The sequence below is a fragment of the Macaca mulatta genome, chromosome 1 (genome assembly GCF_049350105.2).
Source record: "Macaca mulatta isolate MMU2019108-1 chromosome 1, T2T-MMU8v2.0, whole genome shotgun sequence".
Classification (NCBI taxonomy): domain Eukaryota; kingdom Metazoa; phylum Chordata; class Mammalia; order Primates; family Cercopithecidae; genus Macaca; species Macaca mulatta.
Window position 1 is genome coordinate 239396065 of NC_133406.1, and position 9262 is coordinate 239405326.

Consider the following 9262-nt stretch of genomic DNA (forward strand, 5'->3'; position numbering starts at 1 on the left):
AGGCTGGGGCTGGTCCTGTCCTGGGCCCTGTGCCCAGGGAGGCGCCAGGTGCAGTCAGGGTTTCAGCTCACCCGGGACGGGACGGGTGGCTGGAGGGGCGCACAGGCACACACTGGCCACCAGGTGGAGTCCACAGCTTTATTTCAGAGCAGCCCGTGTGGGCGTGGGGGCCCCGCCTTGCCTTCTGCCTCCCCCCAGCTGAGGCAGCGATTGACACACGCACATAGGTGCATCAGACGTGTGGATGTGCAGAGACACACACGGAGCATGGGCACATCACCATGTGTCAGCACCTCCAGCTGCACTCGTGTGCACTCAGGAAGCTCCCTCCACCCTGGGCCTCCTTCAGACCCGCCCCAGGCAGGGTGGGTGGTTGACCAGAGGCGCTGACATGCCCAGCGCCCTGCCTCCCCACGGCCGCGCGTGCTGCTTCCTCGGCCACTGGATGACCTGGGAAGGCCCTGCAGCCGCTGGTCGGGCCCACCCTGGGCCACTGGGGAGCTTGCTGCTGCCACAGCTCCAAGGACCAGGCCGAGAGATCACACAGCCCTGGCAGGTCTGGTTCAGGTGTCCAGAGTCTCATGGGGCTGGGGCCCAGCCCAACTCTCTTCAGCTGAGACTCTCTCCAGAGCCCCTGGAAGCATCATCTGTGGGAGATGAGGCCCGCTGGGCCCCAGGTTGTCTGACGTCGCACCTGCAGGCGTGGGCATGTGACTGGCCTCTGGCTTGATGTTGGATGCCCCTGAGGCAGGGCTGGCTCTGGGCCAGGACAACCACACCCTGCGGAGCCGGCGTCCGCCCAGCAACAGGGTGAGGGCCAAAGTGTCAAGCAGCAGCTCCAGGAGCTCCAGGAGGGAGAGGACGGAGGCCCCAAACCACAGGCTGCAGAGGCTGCCCATGGCTGAGAGCAGCTGCGGCACCTGAGGGTGGGGTGGGGTATGAGGGGTGGGCCTGGGCCCCGTGCCCCTTCTGTGCGGGGCCAGCCACTGGCCCCGCCCCCACCCTAGCCCAGGCTGGGGGCCGAAGCTCACCGAGTACACAGGCGCCTCCTCCACCGAGCGGTAGTTGAGCTCCTGGTAGACAATGTTGATTTTGGCCAGGTTGCTCCTGGGGCAGGATAGAGGCATGAGGGTGCTGGCCCAGACCTTCATGATGGGGAGGGGGGCTGTAAGGGGAGAGGGGCTGGGATGCCCCTCTGGAGGGTGAGGGTGCACTCACCTCTGTCTGTGGCTCTGACGTGGCAGCCCCTGTTCACCAAGCGCAGCCAGAGTCCAGCCCTGCTGGGAGCCGGGAAGGTTTGCTGTGGCCACGGCTCCCCCATGCCCCCAGCCATCCCGGGTACCATGGGTGGGTGTGGGGGCAGAGACCACAGGGCACAGGCTAGGTCAGCCCCGGCCCTGCCCTTGTCTTGGGTGGCCTCCGTGGGTCCTGTGGGGTCTGCCTGACTGTCCACACCCCCACCCCACCCCTTTGGGGACTCACAGCCGACTTGGCGGAAGGCCACCTGGAGGTCCCAGAGGAGAGCTTGAATGCAGACTCCCTGGAAGAGACAGCCGGGGCGTCACCTGCCAGCTGCTCCGGGCAATGACCCCTGGCCCTGACCCCAACACCCCGTCTCACCTGCAGGGCCTGGGGCAGCGGGAGGTACAGGGGAGCCGGTGGGTCTCCAGGTCCTGGTAGAGGCGGTAGAAGCAGTGTCCTGGGGGAGGGGTCAGGGGCATGTGTGAGGCTTGCCATGACCCCCGGCTCATGGCTGGCAGAGCGGGAGGCAGTGGGCAGGACTCACCCCAGGCAGGGTGCCGGGCAGAGCTGCAGTGCTCAGCCCCCGTCGGCAGCGGGTAGAGGTAGTAGCCACAGGAGCAGGTCTCCACCATCAGCTGCTGGAAGCAGGACACCAGGCAGGTCTGGGGACACGGGGGATGGAATGGGGACATGGGGGACAGAGCAGGGACACGGGGGATGGAGTGGGGACACGGGGGACGGAGCGGGGACACGGGGGATGGGAGTTCGAGTGGGGACAGGAGTTGGAGTGGGGACAGGGGGGATGGAGACACGGGGGACAGAGTGGGGATACAGGGGATGGAGTGGGGACACGGGGGACAGAGCTGGGACACGGGGAATGGAGTGGGGACATGGGGGATGGGGGACCAAGTGGGTATACGCGGGACGGAGCTGGGACACGAGGGACAGAGGGACAGAGCGGGGACATGGGGGATGGAGTAGGTACACAGGGGACGGAGTGGGGGCCTCCATGGGGACTGCCCCTTTCCCAGGCCCTCCGGTACCCTCCCAGACCCCTCCCCCAGTCTCCCCGTGCCCCCCGTCAGCCCAGCCTCACCCCCCTCGCGCCCCCCAGCCCAGCCTCACCTGCCTGGTGTAGGAGGTGTTGTGTAGCAGCTCCACCTCCACGCCCTCCCCGCCTGACGTGCAGTGGCTGTAGGGCTTCCCGAGCCGGTGCACCTCATCCTGGGAGGGGACGCTTCAGTTCCAGGGGCCCTGCCCCCACCCCCCAAAGCCCAGGTTGGGCAGGAGGCCCGGGCCGGAGGTGGGCTGCAGAGACCGGCTCACCTCTCGGATGCTGATGGTGGCCTCCGTCCCTGGCCGGACGCTGAAGCTGTGGTACCCCAGGAAGGGCGTGTGGTTACGGCCGTGAACCATGACCTTGACGCCGGCCCTCGTGGACAGCAGAGGGAGGTGAGGCTGCTGCTCAACCCTGAGGACGAGGCCGATTCCTGGGAGGCCGAGAGCTGGTGTGAGGCCACCTGACCTACACCGCTGCCCCCACACCGGCCAGGGGCTGGCACTCACCGTGGGTGATGCCAGGGCGCTGAGCTGTCCAGACACCGTCAACCGTATAGCAGCTGCCATAGGTGGGGTGATGGAAGGTCCGGAACTGCCTGGTATGAGACGCCGAGCTCAGACCCTGAACGTTGGCCACCTGCATCCATCACGCTGGTCTGAGGGGCCGTGGCCAGCCTTGGGGGGCTCCCAGCGTTCAGCCCGAGGAACCCCAGGGGTGTGACCATGCTCTGGGGTGCGGGATGGAGGGAGTGGCCCCCGCCCGCCGCACTCACCGGGCCTGGCAGTCCACGCCGTCGTAACTGCAGGAGAGGACAAAGTGGCCGTCCTGGCGCCCGTGGCTGTCCTCCCACACCTCGGGCAACAGGGCTAGGATGTCCACATAGTGGAAGCGGTACCAGTCCTGCACGGCCGCCACGCCGGACGCGTAGCTGCGGTAGAAGCAGTCGCCGCCCGTGCTGTTGCACTGGGGGAGGGGAGGGAGGGTCAGCTCTGTGGCCAGCAGCAGTCCGGGCCCCGCTCCCCACTCGAGGCCCTGATGGCCACAGGCCCTGGCTGGGACACTCACCAGTCTGAACCCCACTCTGCCCCGGCTGCCCGAGTGGCTCAGCCTCTGTAGACGGATCTCCCGGTCCAGGTGGAAGCGCGGCTCGCGGCGGGGGACGGCGGCGGAGAGCGCGTCTCTGCCTTTGCTGAAGTTGACCTTGTACAGGGAGTCGATGTTCTCCCTGGCAAACTCGTCCAGCAGCTCCAGATGGCGGAGGACCAGCCTCGGCCTGGGAAGCAGGGCCCTGGAGTCAGAGTCACCGGCCCGGGGGCCCCACATTGGCTCCAGCATCCCAGTGTATGCTGTCGGGACAGCAGTGCCTCCCCCACTCAGGATGCCCAGCGGGGTGAGCTGGACCCGGAGCTGGAATTGGAGGTCGGCCCCAGAGTCCGGCCTGCTCACAGCCCCTCCCATCTTCCCTCCTTCTGGAACGCTCCACCCTCCCCCACCTCTCCTCCCAGGCTCCCGAGGCCCGGTGTCCCTCCAGGGTGGCACTGACCACACCGAGCCCCCTCCTCGGCTACAGGGGCCAGTGGGGCTTTGGTCAGGGACGGTCACGGGGCGAGGAGCTGGGGCGGCCACCCCTCCCGCCGACAGCCCCACGATAGCCCTCACCGGCGTGGGTTCCCGTCACACAGGGTGACCAGCGGGAGCAGCTTGCGCTCTGAGTGCACAGAGACGGCCATGAGGACCGGGCGGTGCCAGTGATGCTCCAAGAGGTGCCCCAGCTGCCAGCAGAGTGTGACCAGGGCTCCCAGGAACAGCAGCCCCCAGGACGTTGTCTTGAGGCGGTTCCTGCTGGAGCAGACCAGGCGGATGGTACCGTGGATGGTGGCGTTGGTGCAGAAGAAGGTGAGCAGCTCCCGGAACGAGGCGGGCAGCTCCACCAGCCCCTCCTGGTGCCCCTCCTTGGGCGGCAGCGGTGGTGCTGATGGTGGCCCCAGCCTGGGGGGCGTCTGGGCTGCACCCTGCGTGTAAAAAGCGACCTCAGCAGGGCCCAGCCTGCAGCCACTCAGGCCTCCCCACCCTGGCCTGTCGTGTCCCTCAGCCACCCGTGCCCCGCCCTGCCTGCTTGGTTGCTCGGACAAGCCCCTCGCAGGGTGCTCCCACGCTGCGCCCTTCTCCCCGGATACACCCGCCCTGGTACGTGTTAGTGTAGGAGCTGAGTTTGAGTTTGAGCTGCTGGGGCAGCAGGACTCAGAGAACAGAGTGTCCAGGCCCTGCCTGGCCCTGTTTGCAGGCAGGGTTGCGCTGAGTGGGTCTGTGCTGCCGTCCCTACAGGTGGCCTCTGGGGAGCCACAGGCCCAGGTGATCCACCCAAAAGGCAAGGACTGTAGCGTGTCCATGGGCCCAGCATGGGGGTCTGGGGCCCTGGGGAAGACTTGCCCTTCTTGCCCCTGATGGCTGCACCTGCCCCAGCCCCCAGTGTGGCCTGCTGAGGACTGACTGTGCCAGGCCCGTCCAGCCAAGTCCGGGAAGCGTCTGGCCCGGACACTGCTTGGCACTGTGGCCCAGGGTGGCCCCACTGAACTGAATGCCGAGGCGGGCTGTGGAGACACAAGGGCCCCAGGAAACCCAGCCACTGCCTGCCCAGTCCTGTGCTGGAGGCTCTGGGGTCCTGGGAAAGGCCCAGCTCCCGCAGCCAGCTGGGAGGGGCCGCAGATGTGCGGATTCACACCACGACGACTCCTTCAGGATTTTCACACTGTCCGTCTTGGTCTGGGTCTGTGAGGCTTCAGCCCTGTCCCACTGCCCAGGCCTGCACTGAGTACTCTGGGGAGGTGCTAGAACGAGCCAGAAGCTTCGGGGCCTGCGGACACTGGGTGGAGGTGGCTGCCCTCGGGTGTGTGGCCCCCACAGGCCTCCAGGCAGCCTGGCCAGGAGCTCCACCAGCGGGCACATGGCTCCGCTCACTCTGCGTCCCCCCGGCCGTTCTGAGCAGGGAGGCTAAGAGGCTCGGAAAGTCTGACTCCAGTCCCCACTCCTCATCTCCACCTGGCGCATAGACAGGGCAGCGCCATCCCCCATAGCGGGGGCTGCCAGGCCAGGAGAAGCGGGAGCTCTGGACTGGGGTCTGGAGGGCCAGTCAGGGCCCCCAGGGCTTCTCAGATGAGGCAGGGCCTGGACCCCCAGTCAGAGAGGAGCCAGACCCCACCCTGCATGTGCACGTGCGCGCGTGTGTGTGTGTGAGACAGGACGACGCTGGCCCCTCCACCCCACCTGCCTCCGTGCCGTGTCACGTGGCCAACACATGTGTTCACGTGTGGGCAACCCGCGGGGTGCGCGGCGCCTGGACGCGCAGTGTTCTCCCAGGGTCTCTCCAGCACACGCCATGTACCCCCAACGGGACACGACCCTTTCCAGGGTAAGGAGGCACTCAGGGATGACCTGCCCCGTCGCCACGATGCAATACCGTTCCTGATGGCACACAGGGCCAGGCGTCGGAAGGAGACCCCCCAACCCAGCCCCTGGTACCTTGTGGGAGCCCCCCACACCCACCCCAACCCCCCCACGGTACCTCGAGGCAGGGCCCCCTCACCCCAGCCCCCCACCACAACCCCCCTCACCCCAACGCCCCACCGTACCTGGAGGTGGGACCCCCCCTGTGCGGCTGCTTCCATTCTCCCGTTCACGCTCAGGCGCTCAGCAGCTGGGAGCAGCTGGCAGCTCTGAAGCAGGATGGAGCCTGTGGCCTCCTATTTAAAACAGGCCGGCTGGGCGTGGGGCCGTGCTGCAGGCGAGGGAGGGCCCAGCCAGGGCGGTCACACCTGCCCCGGACCCAGAAGGGGAATTCCTGGGGGACAGAGATGCCCGTCCCTCTGCAGGCCTTTCCCATCCAGAGCCCTGCAGGGGAGGACCGAGGTCCTGACCCCGGCTGAGCGTGAGGGGCTGTAGCCTCTGTAGGGAGGGGGAGGGCAGTGTTGGGCTGAGACCCCCTTGGAAGCCTTTCTTTCTTTCTCTCTCTCTCTCTCTTTCTTTCTCTCTCTCTCTCTTTCTTTCTTTCTCCTTCTTTCTTTCTCTTTCTTTCTCTCTTTCTGTCTCTCTCTCTCCCTCCCTCCCCCCCCTTTCTCTCTTTCTTTCTTTTTCCTTCTTTCTTTTCTTTCTTTCTTTCTCTTTCTTTTCTTTCTTTCCTTTTTCTTTCTCTTTCTCTGTCTCTCTCTCTTTCTTTTTCCTTCTTTTCTTTCTTTCTCTCTTTCTGTCTCTCTCTCTCTCCCTCCCTCCCTCCCCCTCTCCCTCTCTCTCTCTTTCTTTCTTTTTCCTTCTTTTCTTTCTTTCTTTTTTCTTTCTTTCTCTGTCTCTCTCTCTCTCTTTCTTTTTCCTTCTTTCTTTTCTTTCTTTCTTTCTCTCTTTCTCTCTGTCTCTCTCTCTCTTTTTTTTGAGATGGAGTCTCACTCTTGTTGCCCAGGCTAGAGTGCAGTGGCGCGATCTCGACTCATTGCAACCTCCACCTCCCGGGTTCAAGCAATTCTCCTGCTCCAGCCTGCTCAGTAGCTGGGATTATAGGCATGTGCCACCATGCCCGGCTAATTTTGTATTTTTAGTAGACATGGGGTTTATCCATGCTGGTCAGGCTGGTCTTGAACCCCCAACCTCAGGTGATCCGCTCACCTCAGCCTCCCAAAGTGCTGGGATTATAGGCTTGAGCCACCGCGCCGGGCCCGGAAGCCCCATCTTTCTCTGCCGGCTCCTGGAACTCAGATCCGGGGCTGTTGTGGGCTCCCAGCACTCCCTCCCTTCCCTGCAGCTCTGACCACAAGAGTGTGTGGCTGACAGACACTGGGTGGGGACCTCGGCTCCCAGATCCAGTGTCTCTCGGGACCAGAGGCCCAGCCACTGGGACAGGTGCTAATGTGGGAACCACCAAGGGCCCGGTGTGGAGACGGCACCTGCTCCCCTGAGTGGGCACAGGGGCTCACCCTCCCTGCTGGACACTACAGCCGCCACCAACCACACCACACACTAAGATGACGCATCACACGCTAATATGACGTGTCACACGCTAAGGGCGCAGCATGTTTTCAGTCCACACTCACACCACACACACCAAGATGCTGGCACACATGAAAGTGACTCACGACGGCTGGGCACAGTGGCTCACGCCTGTAATCCCAGCACTTTGGGAGGCCGAGGAGGGTGGATCATGAGGTCAGGAGGTCGAGACCATCCCGGCTAACACGGTGAAACCCCATCTCTACTAAAAATACAAAAAATGAGCCGGGCGTGATGGCAGCGCCTGTGGTCCCAGCTACTCGGGAGGCTGAGGCGGGAGAATGGCAGAGTGAGACTCCGTCTCAAAAAAAAAAAAGAAAGTGACTCACGACACACTAAGACCACACACATGCTAAGACCGTGCACAAGCTAAGACCGCACACATGCTAAGACCTCACACATGCTAAGACCATGCACACGCTAAGACCTCACACATGCTAAGACCTCACACATGCTAAGACCTCACACATGCTAAGACCGTGCACACGCTAAGACCTCACACATGCTAAGACCTCACACATGCTAAGATCATGCACATGCTAAGACCTCACACACGCTAAGACCACACACATGCTAAGACCTCACACACACCAAGACCACACACATGCTAAGACCTCACACACGCTAAGACCATGCACACGCTAAGACCTCACACACACTAAGACCATGCACACGCTAAGACCTCACACATGCTAAGACCATGCACACGCTAAGACCTCACACATGCTAAGACCACACACATGCTAAGACCTCACACATGCTAAGACCTCACACATGCTAAGACCATGCACACGCTAAGACCTCACACATGCTAAGACCACACACATGCTAAGACTGTGCACACGCTAAGACCTCACACATGCTAAAACCACACACATGCTAAGACTTCACACACGCTAAAACCACACACATGCTAAGACCACATGCTACTGTCAGGGTCCAAATCACAGTCTCCCAGGCTGGCATCTTCAGCCCCAGTGTGGTTGTGTGTGGAAAGCAGGTGTCCCCGTCCCCCCGGACCACCCCACCCCTGTCTACTGTGGGACCCTAGATATCCAGGTGGCCTCACCATCCCAGATGACCAGACGCAGCCGGGCCCAGGTTGGAAGGGTGGGCTCCGTGTTCCTGACATCCTGCCCCAAGTGGTCCCTGGCTTGGCTGGGGGAGCCCAGCCCCACAGGGTCCAGCAGCAGAGCCATGGCTCTGAGGAGGATGAGGTCACCTCCTGCAGGCTCTGGAAGGAAGCAGCTGCCACCAGTGACGTCCCGGAGAGGGAAGTCGTGCTGGAGTCACCCAGGCCCGTGAGAATCACAGCTTTGTCACTGGTTGTGTGGCCTTCCCAAGTTACTCAACCTCTCTGCGCTGATTTCCTCGAGTGCTACATGGAGCTGGGGCGCCTCTGCAAGCTCGTGGCAGGGGGAGCTGATGTCACGGAGACCCCACAGGCCAGCGGCAGGGCCCCCGGACACAGCACAGGCCCGGGGCATCTCCCCCACCACATCTGGGCGGCTTTGTGGGCGCACCTGCCGAGGAGACAGGGCACACATGGCCCGGGGGCTACTTGGCAGCCAGGGGCAAGGTCCTAGGTGCTTGTTAGCGATTGTGGCTGGAAGCAGGCCTGCGCCTCCCTGTGTCCCTGGGAGTGGCCTGGCAGAGAGCCCGGCCTGGCAGAGAGCCCAGCCTTGGTGCAGAGAGGGAGAGAGCCCAAGTCCGGCCGGAGGGGCCCGGTCCAGCCAAAGGGCAGCTTGCAAGGAGCACGGCCCCCGGCTTCCTGTGGGAGGGGGAGCCATGGCGGGGGGCAGGGCACACCTTCAATGACCCAAGCCCTGCAGGGCCTGAGTCCAAGCACATCTCAGCTGGATCTCGCAGCTCCCGGCGACACTCTCCTCCCATCGCCCTGGAGAAGGCCTTGAAGGGCTGAGGTTC

General features: G+C 63.7%; 1 protein-coding gene across 9 annotated transcripts; it reads right to left on the reverse strand.

The window, feature by feature from the left end:
• Nucleotides 1–124: 124 nt before the first annotated feature.
• On the reverse strand, nucleotides 125–9262 carry SCNN1D (sodium channel epithelial 1 subunit delta). Of its 9 annotated transcripts, none has more exons than XM_077980939.1 (16): nucleotides 8406–8550; nucleotides 6956–7034; nucleotides 5932–6042; nucleotides 4937–5764; nucleotides 3962–4314; nucleotides 3368–3575; nucleotides 3075–3265; nucleotides 2809–2897; nucleotides 2569–2732; nucleotides 2368–2466; nucleotides 1787–1904; nucleotides 1621–1699; nucleotides 1483–1540; nucleotides 1219–1277; nucleotides 1032–1107; nucleotides 125–920 (listed from the first exon to the last, which is right to left on the reverse strand). In XM_077980939.1, the coding sequence occupies exons 4-16, from the start codon at nucleotides 5246–5248 to the stop codon at nucleotides 564–566; spliced, it is 2163 nt and encodes a 720-aa protein (XP_077837065.1). In that variant the 5' UTR covers nucleotides 5249–5764; nucleotides 5932–6042; nucleotides 6956–7034; nucleotides 8406–8550; the 3' UTR covers nucleotides 125–563. The 9 variants fall into 9 exon arrangements, with proteins under 9 accessions (XP_077837065.1, XP_077837071.1, XP_077837078.1 ...); XM_077980945.1 differs by having other exon boundaries at nucleotides 3962–4307; nucleotides 4930–5764; XM_077980952.1 differs by lacking the exons at nucleotides 4937–5764; nucleotides 6956–7034 and adding an exon at nucleotides 9146–9262 and having other exon boundaries at nucleotides 8406–8859.

What these genes read in the sequence shown, in the direction of transcription:
- SCNN1D (XM_077980910.1), bottom strand. Translation starts at nt 8,468, where the DNA reads ATGTCAGGAACACGGAGCCCACCCTTCCAACCTGGGCCCGGCTGCGTC. An exon ending in GCGTCTGGTCATCTGGGATG is followed by an intron (nt 6,043 to 8,405) that starts GTGAGGCCACCT and finishes TGTTTTAAATAG; the next exon opens with GAGGCCACAGGCTCCATCCT. An exon ending in AGGAGGCGCCTGTGTACTCG is followed by an intron (nt 921 to 1,031) that starts GTGAGCTTCGGC and finishes CCCCACCCTCAG; the next exon opens with GTGCCGCAGCTGCTCTCAGC.